General features: G+C 37.1%; 1 protein-coding gene across 6 annotated transcripts in view; it reads left to right on the plus strand.

The window, feature by feature from the left end:
- The window catches only part of KMT2E (lysine methyltransferase 2E (inactive)), a 99,516-nt gene that overhangs the window by 62,939 nt on the left and 15,902 nt on the right, over positions 1-20,675 (plus strand). For 5 of the 6 annotated variants that reach the window (XM_046021589.1, XM_046021585.1, XM_046021587.1 and 2 more), the window contains 7 exons: positions 2,808-2,846; positions 7,142-7,372; positions 7,492-7,622; positions 8,615-8,732; positions 9,684-9,793; positions 12,944-13,208; positions 14,158-14,256. In XM_046021589.1, coding sequence (XP_045877545.1) covers positions 2,808-2,846; positions 7,142-7,372; positions 7,492-7,622; positions 8,615-8,732; positions 9,684-9,793; positions 12,944-13,208; positions 14,158-14,256 — 993 coding nt within the window. The remainder of the gene's footprint in view (positions 1-2,807; positions 2,847-7,141; positions 7,373-7,491; positions 7,623-8,614; positions 8,733-9,683; positions 9,794-12,943; positions 13,209-14,157; positions 14,257-20,675) is intronic. The other variant, XM_046021588.1, reaches the window with a different exon arrangement.

The raw sequence follows: 20,675 nt of genomic DNA on the forward strand, positions 1-20,675 counted from the left end.
GGATCGAGCCCCACATCGGTCTCTCTGCTCAGCAGGGAGCCTGCTTCCTCCTTTCTCTCTGCCTGCCTCTCTGCCTACTTGGGATCTCTGTCTGTCAAATAAATAAAATCTTTAAAATCAATCAATCAATCAATCAATCAATCCTAAGTCTTGGATTGTGTCAAAGTTATTTCAGAATATTGCTTTGTATTTGAGAGATTTTTTTCTCTCGTGTTGTTAGTAAATGTAGACAAAGGTTAGGAAAAAAATCCAGGAACTGTGCATAAAAAAAATCTAGTTAGCTGTATCCACTATTAAGGTTTTACTACTATTTTAGGTTAATATGTAATAAAAATATATAAGAAAAGGATTTATACAGTTTTGCTTTTTATTCAGCATGTTGCTGTTACTGTTAATTGTTAAAAATTTGAATGGAGTTTATAGTAGATGTTCTGGATAGATAACAGTTGCTAAATACTCATAAAACCCTAGCAAGGTATTGGTGTCTTAGCAGTTCAGGACATGAAGTATTAGTACTGTTGTTTTTGTTTTGTTTTGTTTTGTTTTTAAAAAAGATTTTATTTATTTATTTGACAGACAGAGATGAGAGGCAGGCAGAGAGAGAGGAAGGGAAGCAGTCTCCCCGCTGAGCAGAGAGCCCGATGTGGGGCTCGATTCCAGGACCTCAGGATCATGACCCAAGCCGAAGGCAGAAGCTTTAACCCACTGAGCCACCCAGGCTCCCCTTGTTTTGTTTTTTAAGTGTGGAAGAGACAGAGGGAGAAAGAGACTCTTTTTTTTTTTTTTTTAAAGACTTTATTTATTTATTTGGCAGAGACACAGTGAGAGAGGGAACACAAGCAGGGAGAGTGGGAGAGGGAGAAGCAGGCTTCCTATCCAGCAGGGAGCCGATGTGGGAGCCGATCCTAGGATCCTGGGATCATGACCTGAGCTGAAGGCAGACGCCCAACAACTGAGCCACCCAGGCACCCCGAGAAAGAGGCTCTTAAGCAGCTCAGGGCTCCATCTCCTGACCCTTAGATCATGACCTGAGCAGAAATAAAGAATCTGACACTTAACTGATTGAATTGCCCTGGTGCCCCATGAAGTATTAATATTAGTAATAATGCAGAGTAGCATAGAAAAAGACGTGTATTGTGACTCTTTCAAATTCTTTTTTTTTTTTTTTAATTTCAGCAGCATAGCTATTATCCAGCCTCAAAAATCTTAAGTCATCTTTACTTTTGGACATTGAGATATATTTTCAAAAGCACTATTAATTTTTTCCTTTGGAATGTCTCTTTTTTTTCTTCCTTTTGCTTCTGCAAACTCATCTAAGCCCTCATCACCTCATTGTATTGCAGTAATAACTTACCATATTTAATTTCTCCAACTTTATCTTTCTGCTTCGCAACAATTTGGTTATGATGTTCCTGTGAATATTGCTCTTACATCTCTTCTCTGCTTAGAAGTATTTTACTGATTCTTCCACAGTAAAGAAAAGCATAACTGTATTTGAGTCAGAATCATAAAATCGGACTTTATAAAGTAAGGCTTCCAAGATCTAATTTTTAATTCTTAGCCAATTTTATTTCATACTCTTCAGTAGGTACAAGTGCATAAATTCATTTTTCCTTGACTGTGACATATTTTTTCCTATTTAATGCCTTCTTTCATTATTTTTATAATTTTTTTTAAAGATTTTATTTATCTGAGAGGGAGGGAGAACATGAGGGGTATGCAGAGGGAAAAGGAGTACCAGACCCCCCGGGGGCAGGGGGTGGCTTGACCCCAGGATCCTGAGATTATGACCTGAGCCACCCAGGTGCCCCTCATATTTCTTTAGTACTAGGATTGGGTTCCTTTCAGTTCATCTCTCTGAGTACATCCATTCTCCAAAGTCTACCTAGCTCTTTTCCCATGTTTCCCATGAAGGTTCATTGCCTTGTTTTTGTTGTTAGTAAATCCTGCTTTCTTCTAACATGTAGTCTACACACAGACTTGACACTTAAATATATTTGGGTCTATATTGCTTACTCTTGGCTTATGTTAGTCCCCCTAGAGACTTTTGGGATGGAGTGATGATGAAGATAAATGTTAAATACCACTTCAGGACCCCACAGATTAGTGAGCTGTCACTAAATATTTATTGAATAAATACAACTCTTTTTTTTACCACAGTGCTTATTTCTTAAATGGCACAAGTTCAAATCACTTACTAGTTGACTTAGAGAATTAAAGTAGTAACGTTATTTTATCACTCCCAAAACTCATGACTTCAGTAAAATTATTGTAATATTTTTAATACCCTTTCAATTTTAATCAGATATTTTTTCATGGTTGTAATAATTGAGCACACAGAAAACGTGAGGGTTTTTTGGGCAGTATCATATACACATTCTTATGTTCTTACATAGTCTGCATTCTTATTTTTTTTAATTTGAGTATAGCTGACATAAATTGTTATTTTAGTTTCAGGTATACAAGGTTTGCACTCTTTTTTTTTTTTTTTTTTTTTTTTTTTAATTTTATTTGAGAGTCGGGTGGGGAGAGAGAGAAAGCATACATGAGTGCAGAAGTGAGAGGGAGAGGGAGAAGCAGACTCCCCACTGAAGCGGGAGCCTGATAGAACTTGATCTCAGAACCCTGGGATCATGACCTTAGCTGAAGACATATGCTTAACTGACTGAGCCACCCAGGCGTCCTGTCTGCATTCTATTGTTAGTAATAGAATAATATTCTAGTAGATGACTTTAGTGAACTGATTGATTCTTAAATATTATATCCAGTTTAAAGAAAAACTCATTCAGAATTTAATGTTATTTCAGGCCTTTCGTGAAGGATCTAGGAAGTCATCAAGAGTTAAGGTAAGTACATTAAATTTAAGTCCTTAGTACCAACTGTCAGTTTTTCAAGAGCTTATTAAGTGATCGTTTGTCTATAATCCTTATGTTCTCTTCATTGTGTATCATTTTTTGCTTATTATATTGTTACCAGAAGTGGCACCATAGAGAATCCTATTTTGATTAATACGCCACTCTTGGAATTTACTCACACTGTTAAAACATTAAGCAAAAGGAGGTGGTATGTAAGTAATAGCTAATATCAAAATTTGGGGTAATATGAATTTCAGTTATTGCATTCCATGCCTCCCAGTACCACTTCGTATACTGGACATATGAATACAAAATCACATTGAGTTATAAAATACTGTAAAATCACCATTGAAGTACAAAGTAGTCACCTGTACCTTGAATTAATTAGAATATATCCTCAATTTTGTAGATGGCCAGATTGCTGAGAGAGGCAAGGCTCTTTAGCTCTGCCTCCCCCCAAACGATAGGTGTTGGATAACAGAGGTCAGCTATATAGTATGTTGATAGCTTTCTAGGTTATATTGTTAAAGGATAATGGGTTTCTCAAGTTATCAGATAGTAAAATAGGATGTGAGGGGCATGTTACAGTATATTTGTTGTGCCCATCGTGTAAAGCGTAATGGTTACTCATTATTCCACATTCCCTGGAAAACAAATCATGAAACACCTGTGCAGTGATGATTACGGCATACTTTTGTAGTGCTTTCTCAAGAAAGTTAATACATGGTGACACTCAGCAGACTGTAAGCCCAAAAACATTATTTCTGCGTTAAAGTTGTGTTAAAGTATATATTTGTACTTTTTACTTACTATATATATATTAAACTTGGGTTTATGGGATATTCTCTGACATAACGTACAGTCTGAAAAGGTTTTTGGATTTACCCAGTGGAAACTCAATACTGTGTAGTTTCCTTTTCTTTCTGATTTATCCAGTAGTCATCCCAATAGGCTTATTGAAGATGGGGTATCTTTTACTTAAGTGAAATATTTTCATTTATTATGTAAAGAAGTGACTAAGAAAGTGAAATTTTAATAATCCTTTGTGAATCTTTAAAGATATATACATATATTTTTAAAGATTTTATTTATTTGACAGAGAGAGAGAGATCACAAGTAGGTAGAGAGGCAGGCAGAGGGGTGGAAGCAGGCTCCCTGCTGACAGAGAGCCTGATGTGGGGCTGGATCCCAGGACCCTGAGATCATGACCAGAGCTGAAGGCAGAGGCTTAACCCACTGAGCCACCCAGGCGCCCCTCAAGATATTTTTTACTTAAGTCAAAGATACCTTCTTTAAGATACAGCAATTCCAGTTAGTAGTTCTGTAGTATTTATAGGTTAAAGAGATACAGAAAAATTTACTGTATCAAATATATACCAGGTCAGTAGAAGGCTTGGTTGGGCAGGGGGTAGGGGGGAGTAAAAAAGAAAGAAAAAAAATCTTTAAAATTTATTAGATTTCTTGGGGCACCTGGGTGGCCCAGTGGGTTAAAGCCTCTGCCTTCAGCTCAGGTCATGTTCTCAGGGTCCCGGGATCGAGTCCTGTATTGGGCTCTCTGCTCAGTGGGGAGCCTGCTTCCCCCCCACCCCCCCCGCCCCTGCCTGCCTCTCTGCCTACTTGTGATCTCTGTCTGTCAAATAAATAAATAAAATCTATAAAAAATAAATAAAATTTATTAGATTTCTTTAATAAAGCTGATGAAAGCCTTAATATGTAGTATTTCATATTTGTGTAAAAATCTATTACAAGGTGGTCATCATAATGTGGAATATATAATTACATAAAATATCAGTTGGTAAAAATAAACAAACTCCTGTCAAGTAGTTGAACAGGATATATAAGAGCTTTTATGAATTCTACATGTGATTTTAAAATTTTAGTTATGTAGGTTGTACATACTTTAGAAATAATCTTTTTTTTTCCCCAACAGATAGTAACAATCTTTATTATTAGTACATCTCACACCAACTGAGAAAATAAATGCCTTCCTAAAGCAACTGTTCTTAAACAATTTTGTCTCAGGGCCTCTGTGTACTAAAAAAATAATTGAAGAAACCAAAAAAGCTTCTATTTTTTTTTCTGTGTTTTTTCTTTTCTTTTTTTTTTTTTTATAAACATATAATGTATTATTAGCCCCAGGGGTACAGCTCTGTGAATCGCCAGGTTTACATACTTCACAGCACGCACCATAGGAAATAATCTTTTCTCATCAAGGTGTTCAGAGTTGTAGAAAGAAATTGATGAATAGCATTTACAAAAAATTGAAATGTCATGTGTTAAAATCATTTATAATCTGAATTATGCTAATGAAATAGAAGTTTTTGTTATCTGCATTGATTGATTTTCATCCCAAGATTGCAAATAAGAATCATTCTGGGGATGCCTGGGTGGCCCAGGGGGTTAAGCCTCTGCCCTCGGCTCAGGTCATGATCTCAGGGTCCTGGGATCAAGCCTTGCATCGGGCTCTCTGCTCAGCTGCCTACTCTACTCTCTCTACTGCCTACTCTGTCAAATAAATAAAATCTTAAAAAAAAAATCGTTCTGGAAGGGGTGCCTGGGTGGCTCAGTTGTTAAGTATCTGTCTTTGGCTCAAATCATGATCCCAGGGTCCTGGAATCGAGCCCCACGTTGGGCTCCCTGCTTGGTGGGGAGCCTGCTTCACCCTCTCCGTTGTGTTTGCTCTCTCTGTCTGTCAAATATATAAATGAAATCTTTTTAAAAAAAAAAAACCTATTGTGGGAGTCCACATTTTAATATATTCTTAAAATGTGTGGTAATTATGCCTGTCTGTAAGTTGCATTCCAGCAAGAAAAGTGTCCTCTTTTGTTTTTTTTTTAAGATTTTTAAAATTTTTATTTTATTTTTTGAAGATTTTATTTATTTATTTATTTGACAGAGAGAGTACAAGTAGGCAGAGCAGCAGGCAGTGGGAGAGGAAGAAGCAGGCTTTCTGCCAAGCAGGGAGCCTGATGCAGGGCTCAGTCCTAGGATCCTGGGATCATGACCTGAGCCTAAGGCAGCCACTTAACCAACTGAGTCACCCAGGCATCCAGTAAGATTTTTTTTATTTTTAAGTTAATCTCTACACCCAGCGTGAGGCTCAAACTCACCACTCCAAGACCAAGAGTTGCATGCTCTTTCAACTGAGCCAACCAAGTGCCCCCCACTTTTTGCTCTGTAACAGACTAAGAGAGGCTGTGACTTTTTGTACTTTGCACTAAGCATTCTTATCTTTTGGGTTTTTAGTAGGAGGTATAGATGAAGAGCAACGGCCCTTGCTGTCACTGTGACCCTTGAATTTAGGCTATGGACCATTTTGGTCATTTCACATTCTGAATGTGAGATACTTTGTTCCTTATGTCAAATTTATCATGTGGACAGTTGATTATAGATCTTGAAATTACACTAAATTAAGATATCAACGTGTATTTTTAAATAAAACATGTTAAAATTGTAGTCTGTCAAAACTATGAATACAGGGTAGATACTGAGAATCTCTAATAAAAAAGTTCATATTCTTTTTTTTTTTTCTTTTTTTTTTAAGAGCTCCCAAGAGAGCAGTGGGAGAGGGGCGGAGGGAGAGGTGGGGGAGAGAAAATCTTAAGCATCTTTTTTTTTTTAAGATTTTATTTATTTATTGACAGAAAACGACAATGAGAGAGGGAACACAAGCAAGGGCAGTGAGAAAGGGAGGAGCAGGCTTCCCGCGAGCAGGGACCATGATCCCAGGACCCTGGGGTCATGACTTGAGCCGGAGGCAGACGCTTAATGTCTGAGCCACCCAGGCGCTCCAGTCTTAAGCATCTTAAGCAGGATCCACAGGCAGCTCAGGGCTGATGTGAGTCTCTGTCTCTCAGCCCTGAGATCATGACTTGAGCCACAGTCAAGAGTTGGACACTGAGCCACGCAGGCTCAGTCAGCCCCTTGCTATCCCTTTTTTAACCAATAGCTAGCAATGACTCCAAAGTTTTGAGTATTTGCAGTTTTATTAATGGCCCCCATTTGGCTACAGTGATGTCAGTGAAGGCTGAATTTTTGCTAGTCCAACATAACTTGGTCTCCTTTAGTTGGTCTCCTCTAGTTTTCTAAGTCCTTACTGTCTGGCATGCAGTATGAAGATGTAGTAGGCAGCTCATTTATGGTCTGTTTTTCCCTAGGACCTCTGAAAGCCTATCATTGTCTCTACTTTATATTACGTTCTTTTACATAGATGATCATTTATTTGTGTGTGTCTATATAAATACTTGGAAGTCCAGATATTAATGCTTAGTTTGCTGTGATTTTAGGGTTCAGCTCCAGAGATCGATCCTTCATCTGATGGTTCAAATTTTGGATGGGAGACAAAAATCAAAGCGTGGATGGATCGCTATGAAGAGGCAAACAGTAACCAGTATAGTGAGGGTGTTCAGAGGGAGGCACAAAGAATAGCTCTGAGATTAGGCAATGGAAATGACAAAAAAGAAATAAATAAATCAGATTTGAATACCAACAATTTGCTCTTCAAGCCTCCTGTGGAGGTAAATATATCATTTGCCCCAAAAAAATTGTGAAACAAAACTGTTTTCTAATGCATATCTTGAGTAGTTAGCTTGAAAGCAATCAGGTTTAATTAATCTCAACATTTCTCTGGTTTTAGAGCCATATACAAAAAAATAAGAAAATTCTGAAATCCGCAAAAGATTTACCTCCTGATGCACTTATCATTGAGTACAGAGGGAAGTTTATGCTAAGAGAACAGTTTGAAGCAAATGGATATTTCTTTAAGAGGTATATTCCTTTATTTTACCAGTTATCTATAGTTATGAATTGAGGGGTTGTTTTTTTTTTGCTATTTTACCAAGATGCTATCTGTGTTCATACATATTTTGCCTTCCTAAGTGCATTTTAATACATTTAAAAGTGTAGTGTGACTGAACAATGACTAATGATAAACTTTTGAACTATAATACAGCAAAAAGCAGATGTACTCCTCAGTCTCTTACCCATCTCTCTCTTGCTGACACTCCTACAATAGTCTACTTCAAAGATAAACTACAGCAGTTTAGATGGAAAACTCTGATTACATAGGATTATAAGGAATCCTTTTGCGTCCAGGACCTTTCCTGACTCCTTGTGACATAATTGGTAGAACCTGAAAAGACCATTGGTGATCACAGGCAAAATCCCTTCCTCTTTATTAGAGGATGTTAGATGTGCCCTACTTTAAAACCTTCACTTTCTTGGCACTGGAATGGCTCTGGAGCCCTCTTCTATGGTTTGTGATTTTGATGGGGATTTGAAGTTGTGACCCATTGCTTCCCTGAGGTGTAGAAATACGTTGGTATCTCTAGAGAGAGAACATTCTCAGTCTATATGATTATTTGTTGTTTATAATTGAGTTTTTAAGATTTGAAAGATATACAACAAGAATACTTCTCTTTTACATACAAATTTTATGTGAAACAGTGCTGTAAATCAAACACTTAAATGCACTAGGAGATACGGATTTTAAAGGCATCCAGTTACAAATCCTGTAAAGGCAGTAGTCACTCACTTTTTATTTTTCCTTGTAAATTTGAATTTCTACCTTCAGTTAATTAACTTTGATTTAGATAAGATTATTGGAGCAGGGAAAAATCTGATCAGCATGAACTTGCCCTTAACAAATGGGTTCTGGTATCAGATTGCCTGTATTCAGATCTTGGCTTCACTATTGACTTTGAGTCTTTTAGAAGTTTGGTAATATGTTAATAGTTTATAATGCATTTCTTTCTTTGTAGACCATATCCTTTTGTTTTGTTTTATTCTAAATTTCACGGGCTAGAAATGTGTGTTGATGCAAGGACTTTTGGGAATGAGGCTCGGTTCATCAGGCGTTCTTGCACACCCAATGCAGAGGTAAGCTTACAGAAATCTTTTTGGGAGGCAGGGGTTTGGGGGATATGTAGAAATGAGTATCGGACACAAATCTGTGTGTCTGTATATATATATTTGTGTATATGTATATTTTGACCATTGATGAATTTTATATTGCCCAGTGTGCTTCCATTATGAAAAATCAGGTGATTACTTGGCCTTAGAAATGACTTTGCACATTGTGAAGAAATTGTGTTTTTTTTTTTCTAAGAGGAAATACTGGGCTTTGTTTATTTTTGAAGCTCTGTGGGTCACATACATCTTGATCTGATTGGATCAAGATAGATGACAAAACTAAAAGCTAAAGTAGATTTTACATGTGCTACTGTAAATTTTTTAATAAAAATTGTGCTTTAATTTGGAGCCTGAAGTAGTAGTTCTGGTTTTTCATGTCAGAGTAAACATTTAAAATTTATATGCTATAGTTAAGAGTATAGGTTTTGAAGCCAGACTTACTAGATTCATGTCTTGTCTTTGGTGAACTAGCTTTGTAATCTTGTCTGTGCTTGTTTTCCCTGTAAAAACTTGTTGGGAGGACTAAAGGAGTTAATATCTGTGGAGTACCTCGAACAGTGTCTGTCATAGAAAAGTGTGGTGTTAACTGTACCATTACTCATTACTGCATGTCATCAAATCAAACGTATTATCACTTACAAAACTCCCAATTCCAAGGATACTGAGAGGTGAAAAAATATGCATTGTGGAATTGTGAAGTGTAGTGTTTGCTTTTTAATGCTCCATGGTGGATTACAGAGTTTGCCCCACTGCACTTGCTTCCAGCTGATAACCACCAGTTTAGAGTTACAGTCTTACAGTTGCATATTTTTCACATTGTACTCATGAATTACTTCGAAAAGTTTTCAAAATTGCAGGATGAGGGGCTTCTAAAGATAGAAAATAATTTATAAAAATGCAAAATTATTCTTTTAACAGGTGAGGCATGAGATTGAAGATGGAACCATACATCTTTACATTTATTCTATACAGAGTATTCCAAAGGGAACTGAAATAACTATTGCCTTTGATTTTGACTATGGGAATTGGTAAGTTCAAGTCTCTAAATATGTTATCTGTTTTTGAAGTAGTTCCTTAAGGCCCTCCTAAAAATCTGGGTATTGTCATCACTTTCATAGTTTTTTATTTGTATGTCTTATGAGGCAGTGAAATGTACTTGAAAACAAGCATTTTGGTGTCACCTTCCACTAAGCATTATTACTTAGTTCTTTTCCAGACTTTTATTATTATAATGTAAATGATCATAGTAATTAAAAAAGGTAGTCCTAATTCAGCCCTATAACACTGACCTTGTTTACATGAGAATTTCTTCTTTCTTGTATTTTAGGGGGTACATTTTTGGTCTTAATGTAAGTTAATCGATCAGTGTGAATGGATAATTTTACTTTCGCCCTTCAAAATAAAAGAAAATTGGGCAGGGGCACCGGGGTGGCTCAGTTGGTTAAGCAACTGCCTTCGGCTCAGGTATCCCGCTTCAGGTTCCCAGCTCCATGGGGAATCTACTTCTCCTTCTGACCTTCTCCCCTCTCCTGCTCTGTCTCTCAAATAAATAAATAAAATCTTAAAAAAAAAAAAAAAAGAAAGAAATTCTGTATAAATTGAAAGGGTTTGTTGGAGTCCTGTAAGGAAATTCTGAGAACTGTTGTTCTGAAACACTAGGGAAATAAAGTCAATTCTGAGTATAAAAACTTCTAAGTTCTATGTAAATTACTATATTCTGTAGTGTTTTGTTTTCATCTTTTCTCATTTGTTACTTTTGAGATTTGGTTCTTTGATTTTGTGTAGCTCTAGTTCATTTGTTTTCACTGCCAGTAGCATTTATCCATTTTTCTGTTGGATCTTAAATTTACCAGAACCGTTCCTGTGACTCCTTGAACATGTCTTTGTGGGCCCATGTTCTCTCCATGGGAGAGAATCTAGTGGGTATGCTTGCTCAGCTGTGGGATGTGCACGGCCTCAGTGTTATTTGGCATGGGGTCATGACCAGTTTCTGTTCTCACACTTTTCTTCCTTGCTCTGCTTCCTTATGACTTTCAAAAATTGGTGCTAATCCATGTGAAACGGTATTTTTTTATATATACACACACATATATGCACACACACGTGTGTGTGTGTGTGTGTATATATATATACACATAAAATATATTTTAAAGATTTGTCAGAGAGAGCGAGTGAGGAAAGCAGAGGGAGATGCAGGCTCCCTGCTGAGCAAGGAGCCTGATGGGGGACTCAGTCCCAGAACACTGGGATCATGACCTGAGCCAAAGGCAGGCACTTAAGCTAGTGAGCCACTCAGGCATCCCATCTTTTTATATTTTTAATTATCATTTTCCTTGATTATTTTATAAGCCCAAGGATCTTTTTGTATATTAGTCATTTGGATTTCCTCTCTCATGAATTGTTCAGTCACCTTCAATTTCCGTACTGGTCTTTTTCGGATTTTTTGGGTGGGGAGGGGAATGGTTCTTTTGTATCCTGTAGTCTGTTTGGTTATAAGCATTTGAGCTCATTTCCTCCTATTCTGTATTTTACTTTTAAAGTTTTGTACGGTAACCTATTTAAATGCATAAGTTTTACATGTTCATGATGTTTTCTGTCAATGAAATTCCACTTCCTGCACTGTGTATCTGTACTTGATTGTTGGGAGTCAAATTTATTATAACTTAAGCATGACCTTCTTAGCCCCTTTTCTCCCAGATGGTAGAAAATTTAGCATAATGGCTCTTTGCTCATTGCTTTGAAAGACTGTCTCCCATAAGTGGTTAAGAATATAAGCTTTTTATAATCTGAGTGGCTTCAAATCCTAGCTTGGTTGCTTATTCAGCCGATTTCTTCATCTCATTATATCATAATAGAAGAATAATAATACTCACCTGACAGGAATGTTTTGAAGATTCAGTGAGTTTAAGATATGTAGAGTGTTTCCTGGCACAAAATAAGTGCTTTTAATAAACATTAGCTGTTGGCCATCATTATTTGCAGTTGTTAACCTAAAATCAAAGAAAACATCTAGAAAGACTTTCAACCTAGTTTCTAGTAATACCTAATTTGGGGAGCTGGGTCCCATAGATAACAAATTTTTGAGTTCTATCCCTGATTTACAGATTTAGGCAGTTTGATTTGCACTAATCTTGAAAGTGAGTAAGGAACAGTATTAGGAACTTAGGAAAGTAAATTATTTTTATGGTGAACAAATATTAAACTACTTAAAAACATGTAAAATGGGGGGCTTCTAGTGTTTTACTCAGGTTTGGGCATTTTGCCTACATCCTGGTGATGGTAGGGATATGGAGGGCAGAGTTAAGAAGAGATGGAAAGTGTGAGCTTTGGACTCACACAGACCTGTACCTGAATGCTGTCGCAACCGTTTAGTAACTGTGCCACTTTGGACAAAATGCTGAACCTCTCTGCACTTGAATCTTCTCTGTATGGTGGAGGTAATAAATATCACTGCAGTGAAGATGAGAGAGAGTGCAGTTATTTTTCAAGCGTCCATTTGAAAGAGGGAATACTTAAGGGGGCGAAGGAAAACATAACTTTACCCTTTTTCAGGGTGACTTTTTTTTTTTTTTTTAATAAAGATTTTATTTATTTCTTAGAGGGAGAGCATGAAAGGGGAGGAGGTCAGAGAGAGAAGCAGACTCCCTATGGAGCTGGGAGCCTGACGTGGGACCCGATCCTGGCCAGGATCATGACCTGAGCCGAAGGCAGTGGCTTAACCACCCAGGAGCCCCTCAAGGTGGCTTTTTAAAGACAACTGGTTATCAAAGTCATTTCTTTAAGTATAAGACATAGTTAAGGTTTGGGACTACTGAAGTAAATACCATTTTTGCCTTAATGTGAACCAAATGTATTGTTTGACTTACAAGGATTCAGTTTTAATTCATTGAGGTTTTTTTTGTTTTTTGTTTTCCTCCTCTAAACCATCACTGGTTATCCTTACGATTGAAGGTCCAATCTCTATCAGAAATCAACTTCTAATGATTAATGTTTTTTTAAATGAGGGGAAAAAAAAACTTCTTTTGTGATAGTTATGGGGAGTGCAAATTAGTGAAAAGTAAGGATTGCTTACTAAGTGGTAGTAGTAGCATGCAATTTTGCAGAGTTGCAGCTTAAAATGAATTAGAAAATTTTACAGTTTGTGTCTTGAATAAATATTGAACTGGTTATCTTTCCAGTAAGTACAAGGTGGACTGCGCATGCCTCAAAGAAAATCCAGAGTGCCCTGTTCTAAAACGTAGTTCTGAATCCATGGAAAACATCAACAGCGGTTATGAGACCAGAAGGAAAAAAGGAAAAAAAGAAAAGGATATTTCAAAAGAAAAAGATACACAAAATCAGAATATTACTTTGGATTGTGAAGGAACAACCAACAAAATGAAGAGCCCAGAAACCAAACAGAGAAAGCTTTCTCCACTGAGGCTATCAGTATCAAATAATCAGGTACTGAACTACGCTCTTCTGATTGTCAGCAGAAGTCAACAAAAGAACATAATTTGTCATATTTTAACCTCTATGTAAAACTGTTTAAATTTTTTAAGTTAAATCTATTGTTACTTAATGAAGTACTTAGAAACGTAAAATGCAAGTACACAAGTTCTGCTAGAATTTGTGCAGTGTTTGTTAAGCTCGTTAAACAACCGACCCAGCAGATCCTTGCAGAATTGAATACAAGATTTTTCTATAACTGGGTGATTTAAAAACTCCTCCCAGATGGTATTGTCCTTATCTTAATGGTAAGTGTTCTTATTCAAAGTCTTACTTTCCTTTTTTTAAACATTTGGGGCATAATTAAATCAATTCTATAAGGATGAGACAGAAGATTTTTCAGAGAAAATACTCTTAACATGTAATATCATTTTGGGCGATGAGTTTGGCCTATATGTCTGCCCTGCCATGAAACAGTTTCTTATATGCCCTCTACCTAAATGGAAGTTAGGAGGCACCACTTAAAGTGAAAAATAAGTAAGATTTCCCTCCTCTCCAATAGCCCATTTTCCATAATTTAATAGTTTAACGTAATAATTCCCTAAAAGTTTTAAATTGAATAAACATTTATTAAGCACTTGGAATCTCCAGGCACCAGCTTTTATGAAGTAATTTTGTATGTTTATGTTTTGGGAAGAATGTAAACAGAAAGCTATGCTACCGTATTTGACCTTGTGGGCTCTATTAATATTATGGACTAGAACTCTCAAAAGCAAAATCATTTAATTTTGAAAAAAAATTTTAATTACAGCCAGTTTTAAGGTTCTGAAATGGATTTAAGTAGGCTTGTAATTTTTCTTTGTCGAATGCTTTAGTTGTCACTTGAAGGTATTTTAATAGTTCAGTGTCCCTAGTCTGTAGATGGACTGGTAGTTTCTATAAAGCAGTCATTTCCATCTTTCAGGAACCAGATTTCATTGATGATATCGAAGAAAAAACTCCCATTAGCAATGAAGTAGAAATGGAATCAGAGGAGCAGATTGCAGAAAGGAAAAGGAAGATGGTAAGTTGGGAAGCCAGTAGCTGCTTCATGTTGTCTCTTGGGCTTACGACAGCTGCTCTTCCCATAGGGATTGTTGTTGCCTTTAGGAAGGTTTTGACACTGTTCTTTATTAGGAAACATGTTGGCAAACATGATGTGCCACTGAGCATTTCTGTTTGACTTTGTTGTTACTATTCAAAGAACTTGCACTAATCTCTTCAATTTTTATGGTGTGTTCATTAGAAATTTTAGAATGTATGACATTTAACATTTTTAAAGCGGAGAACTACTAATAAATTTTAATGCCAGAATTACTGTTTAAAATCTTTCATTAGCTAAATGTACGTTTTCACTTCATAATTTAATGTAAAGCAAAAATGGAATTTTAAACCTTACACCACTACCAAATAAATGAGTTATGTAAAAAAAACCCACTGTTTGGTAGCTACTATGTCTGTATCTCATACTGGTATCACAAAATAAGGTTTTCATTAAAATGCGTTTGGTATTTATGTTCCTTGTTCTACTTTTTATACAGATATTTGCAAATAAATAATACAAGATATTTTATTAGAAATCCATCTTAATTTAGCAGTGGATATATATTATATAGGCCAGTAAGTAAGTATTACGTATAGTATAGTTTACCCAAAGATTTGAAAATGACTCCACACCAGTTAATGATCCTAATATGGGTTTTCCCCACTCCCTTTTACTTTATATGCTTCCTTGTTTCCTATCTGTGATTTTCATGCTATATTCCATGGAATCTCCGGTGTCATACACTTAGGGTAGGGGAGGGGTAGGATCTTTGGAATTTCGTCATTGTAGGCCTACTTAATGTAAGTCTGTTTTATTGCCTGGATGGTCATTCCTGTAACATTTCCTTGTTGACGTTCAGAATTGTGAGAGCAATGCAGAACTGTTTCACAGCCTTTGGATTTCAGAGGCACTGCTCTAAGGGTGTGATAGGGTGATATTAGAGATCAGAGAGACCAAAAAAACAGCTCTGTAGGAGAAAGAACTGAAGGAGGTTGGTTATAAAGAGAGTTTTTTCCTAAAGGAGTGATCATGAACCCCTTTCAAGATTTGATTATATCTGAATTATCTATACCTATCTAAATCACCTGTGGTCCTCTCTTCACTAGATTTTAAATATTGGCCCATTCATTCTACAGTAGCCACAACAGTGTATTTGCACTAACCTGCAAAACCAATTTGGAGTATCACTGGTTTTTGGATGAGGCATGTGTCTGGTAGAAGGAACCTCTTTCACAGGTGACTTTAAGGGCTATAACAGCCACTTGGAAAAAATCACGCGATTTAAAAAAAGAAAAAGATTTAATGCCCTTAAAATAATTTTACTCAGATTGCATTTTTTATAAAAGTTTTTATGACTGTGGGGCTACTTTAAAAATATGTCTCTCTCTTAATGCTGAGAAAATCTATGAACTTAAGAGCATCCTCATTTTCAGAACCCAGAAGAAAATAGAAATACCTTTTTGCTGATGGAACTTTGGACAGATAAAAATGCTTAGTTGGTCCATTTTTGGTCCTGATTTTAGCTGTTAGTATGCTATGTTAATATAGGCAAATGCTTCGAATTCCGTGTCCATTTGAGCATATTCATTTTAATGTCTGCCTAGTCCAAGGTTGCCTGTGTGCAGCTGGGTATTCTTCATACAAGTAAAATGTGGAAAACTTGAAAAGTATCAGTGTTCAGAATTTGTCTGATATTTTGAAGGGCTATGAAACAAATACTTAAAAATCTTTGTTCCTTGACCTGTAGTTCTCAAAATCATTGCAGTGTTACTGTTTTCTAATGGTATATTTGCTTTGATACCTCAGTTACAGAATTTTTGAATATACTCATATAAGCAGAATGCAAAAGCATGCATCCTGGATTCTTAAGCCAATTTGGCATGGTCTCCCCACCCCTGCCAACATATTAGTATTTGTGAGGAACAAAATATTTGGTTTTAAAAACTTTAAATATTAGCCTTTAGTGTCTGCCTTTTGTATTGGTTAGGTTAACATTAGTAGTTGGAAAGATTAAGGACAGCTCCTGAGAAACTTAGGTTAAACTGATTGAAATTTCCTTCTGTGAGAGGACAGACTTTAAATCATTGTGGATACAATAGGAGATTCTAGTTGTCTTTTGTATATTTATGAGATTGGGATATAAAAGGAGTTAGTCATACTCTCTTTGTAATGTCCAAATTCAAATATACTTTAGCCCATCCTTCTGTAGTATAGCCTGAGCTGTATGAAAATGTTGATTTGCAGACTTTACCTACATAAATGGCTCTTGTTCTTTAAGATTTTATTTATTTGACAGAGACAGACAGTGGGAGAGCACACACAAGCAGGATGAGTGGGAGAGGGAGAAGCAGGCTTCCCACAGATCAGAGAACCTCACATGGGGCTGGATCCCAGGACACTGGGATCATGACCTGAGCTGAAGGCAGACCCTTAATGATTGAGCCACCTGGGCGTCCCTAAATGGCAATTTCTTGAACAACCTAATATTTAACATTTTGCTCAAGCTCCCAAAAATTGCACCAGTGGATGTATTATTTTGTTGCTTGCTTGTTCTTTGTGGTGAAGTTGGAAGATAAGACTGTGTCTCTGCCTTCAGGGGCATTTACAGAAACAATTACAGTACAACAGATGTGGTAAAGGAAATATAAATCTGATAACCTAGAGCTGTGGTTGGGTTGGGGGCTGCTCAGAGACCATTCATGAAGTAGTGTTCATGATGGACCTTAGCAGTAGGGATGGAACAAGTACAGATTAGCTTGTAGCTAAACTGTATGGCACTGAGTGGAGAAATAGCCCATAGGGAAAATAGCCTGGAAAGGGTTATAAAAGTGAGAAATCTTGGCTGGGATTATGGAGGGTGTTTTTGGGGGGAGCAGGAAGGTAAGGTTGGTTGGTAGCAGATCACATGAAATGTTGAATGATAAAAATTCCATGGAAGACTATTCAAATTATTGTATGACTAGATACAAAGCGTCTATTAACATTTTCCTTTTCCCTCTTTTTTTTCCCCCTTAAAAAGTTGTCACCTACCTACAAAAGCAAATTTGTGCTTAAATGTAATAAGAACTGAATAGATGGTTATTGACATTTCCTTTTAGCCGGTAAGAAATACTTCTGTGGCAGCGGTTGGAAATTGACTTTAGAGAATCTTACAGTCAGCCCAGTTAAGCTACAGAAGCTGAAATAGGGTAGGGAGGGGCGCCTGGGTGGCTCAGTGGGTTAAAGCCTCTGCCTCATGGTCTCAGGGTCCTGGGATCGAGCCCCACATTGGGCTCTCTGCTTGGTGGGGAGCCTGCTCCCCCACCCCCCACCCCACCGCCTGCCTCTCTGCCTACTTGTGTGCTCTCTCTGTCAAATAAATGGATAAAATCTTTAAAAAAAAAAAAAAAAAGAATTTGTGATTTTGTTAAATGGTACAGCCCCAGCTCCTAGGGGTAAGAAAAAATTGCCTGGCTTTATTAAAAAGTCCGTGGTCAGTAAATGAGCCTACTAAATATTTGTGGCAGCCATTCAAGTAGAGATATAGGTAAGCCTATTAGTGTGAATTTATTGAAGCTTCCTTATAGGCCAGGAAGTGTCCTGGAAGCCTTGTCAGGATGCAGGAATCTCCATCATTTTCTTATGCCTCATCCTTCACACCAGAAATTATTCCACAGAACTCTAGTACATTTTGGGTGGGAGGGCAGAAGAGCTCTGCGGCCAGTTGAGTTTAGTAAACAGTGCTTCAGGTTCCCAACTTTGAGTTTCACAGTATACACACAGTGTGTTTAAAAACTTGAGAAACTCTGTGAAACCGTTTCATAAACTTAGACACCCTTGGAACTTGTTTGTGGTGATACCTTTGATATCCTACAGATTTTTATTCGATGGTCCAGGCATCCTGGGGGAAAAGACTAGAAAGAATCCTGTTGTTCCTAATGTCTCTAGGAAGTAACTTGACTTAGAAGATCACTTTTTAGAAGATGCGGAAGAAATTTTGATAATATCATCAGGATTAATCTTGGCCAGAAAGTCATCTGATATGTGAAATATATCACCCCTCTGATCAACTTTCTCTCCTTATGACATGATTAAGTTTATGTCGGTTCCTAATTTTAATTTTCTTAGGTCCTCGTTTTCTATTAGAGAGTTTAGGGATTGTGTTCTGAGTGATTACTGACATTAGGCTACTGAATAGCAAAAGGGAACCCATTTTTTTTTAATCCGTGGTCTGTTTAAACAAACTGAGGATCTTCAGCTTCACCTGCCTTGTAATAAACTCGGGATTCCCAAAGTCTTGCTAAAATACTTCATTCCATGCTTTACGTAACAGTGACATATGCTCTATGTAAATATATACACAATCCTTACTCATTTAACAAAACTGTGAGTGTTTGCTGTTTGCTAAGGACCACTGAAGGTACTGGGTGAAAAGGGCAGCCAGGTTCTGGAGAAAATTTCCTGAAGGATGGCATGCATGGAAATAAGAAACAGATCTCAAAGAGGAAGCAGTACTGTGCGGATAAACTGAGTTATCATGTGGTAGAGAAGAAATGGGGATATTGTGGAATTATTCTGTTGGTAATCAGTAATCTTAACCATTTTTCAGAAGATTAATTACTCTCTAACTCTTGTTCAAGAGGATAAGCCAAGTTATTTGGGTGAGGAATCTCTTTATTTCAAGGCTGTGTGTGGGTAGAGTAATTTGGCAGGCTGACCTTGCTGGTTCCCTTTCCTGAAAGGCAAGTTTTTTCTTTTGAGAACCACCTTCTGCCCATTATCAAGGTTAAAAAAATAAACTGTGAGTCCCTAGAGGTCTTCATTTTGTTAACTTCTCAGTTCTCCCTCTCCTGTGAGGCGTGTTGCCCTCTGTGCCCATGCTGTGGGGCACCCACAATGCATCAGCTTGTAAAATAAGTGCCAGTTATCTCTAATTATTAGGATGAATTATAAGTTTACTCGGTGGAGTTTCTTTTTTCAGTTGCCATATTGTATAAAACTTTAATATGTGTTCTTTATTACGTGTCCTTGAACTATATGGACCTCACCGTTTATTGAAAGGAGGCTTAGACAAGATCTTCAAAATCTCTTCCAAGTGTATCAAGTTACATGGCTTCAAGACAGATTTGTCCTCCATTGTGTTTATATATGGAAGCACAAAATTGGAATAAAAATACTCAAAATATCTATTCAAGTGATAAAATCCTAGAAAGGGATGTTAAGCAGACTTTCTTCTGCTTGCAGGAATTCCAGTACTCTAGATTTGCTTTGTAAGACCATAAACTAAGGTACATGTCATAAAAGCAATGTTGATAGATATCATCGGGGATCCTTCATAGGTTAGCACCCAGTACTCCAGCATTAACAGTATGTCAAATGCTAATGTAGTATTCTTCTTGAAAGGCAAATCTAATTCTAACTGTGTCAGGTCTGTGATTGCCCAGCTCACAGATAACTGATTCTGAGGTCGGGTCATGGGCTTGGAATAAAGAGTCATGGTTACAGAACATGCAGGTTTTAGCACTAAGCCATATCTGAACAGTGTCAAGCACAGATGTTGGGGTCGGCTGGGGTATCTCTAATCCCCTACATGAATTGTAACTACCCCAGGCTATATATAAAACTGGTTATTTTTCCGTTAGGTCTGTAAAATAGGCAAGTTTTCAATCATTAAATAGATACTGTGTATCTGATTATGTACTCAATGCAATGGTGAAAACAAATGCTGAACATATGAAACTTGGAATTTAAAATGCAAGTAAACCAGTGTGCTTATTATTTTTTTCATGTAGAAAATCAGAGGCATGCTTACATTTCCAACACTTGTTTTTTTTTTTTTAAAGATTTTATTTATTTATTTGACAGAGAGAAATCACAAGTAGACAGAGAGGCAGGCAGAGAGAAAGAGAGGGAAGCAGGCTCGCTGCCGAGCAGAGAGCCCGACGCGGGACTCGATCCCAGGACCCTGAGATCATGACCTGAGCCGAAGGCAGCAGCTTAACCCACTGAGCCACCCAGGCGCCCCAACACTTGTGTTTTTTAAAGATGAGATTGTATTAAAAGTAATAGGATGTCTTTAGTGCTTTCAGCTGACAGTTGTAGTAAACATGGGAAGAGTTATGCTTTATTTTGCTTTATGTAGTATTGGTGGTGGTTAACTGGAAAGAGTAAATTAGGAGCCAAAAAACTTGAATAATCATCATTGCTCTGCCTTTGAATGAGTCATGTAATGCACATGGGCTTTGGTTTCTTAAGCAGCACAGGAGTAGATTTTTTTTAAAGATTCTGACTAGTTCTAAAAGATTGAGTCATCTCTAAAATATTTTCTTTTGACTGTCAGTTGTATTTACACGGAGTTCAGATTATTTCATGAGAGAAATAGCACGCACATGTGTGCAAGCTAGGGGGTGGGGATGGCA

The sequence above is a fragment of the Meles meles genome, chromosome 10, assembly GCF_922984935.1.
Source record: "Meles meles chromosome 10, mMelMel3.1 paternal haplotype, whole genome shotgun sequence".
In the NCBI taxonomy this organism is placed as follows: domain Eukaryota; kingdom Metazoa; phylum Chordata; class Mammalia; order Carnivora; family Mustelidae; genus Meles; species Meles meles.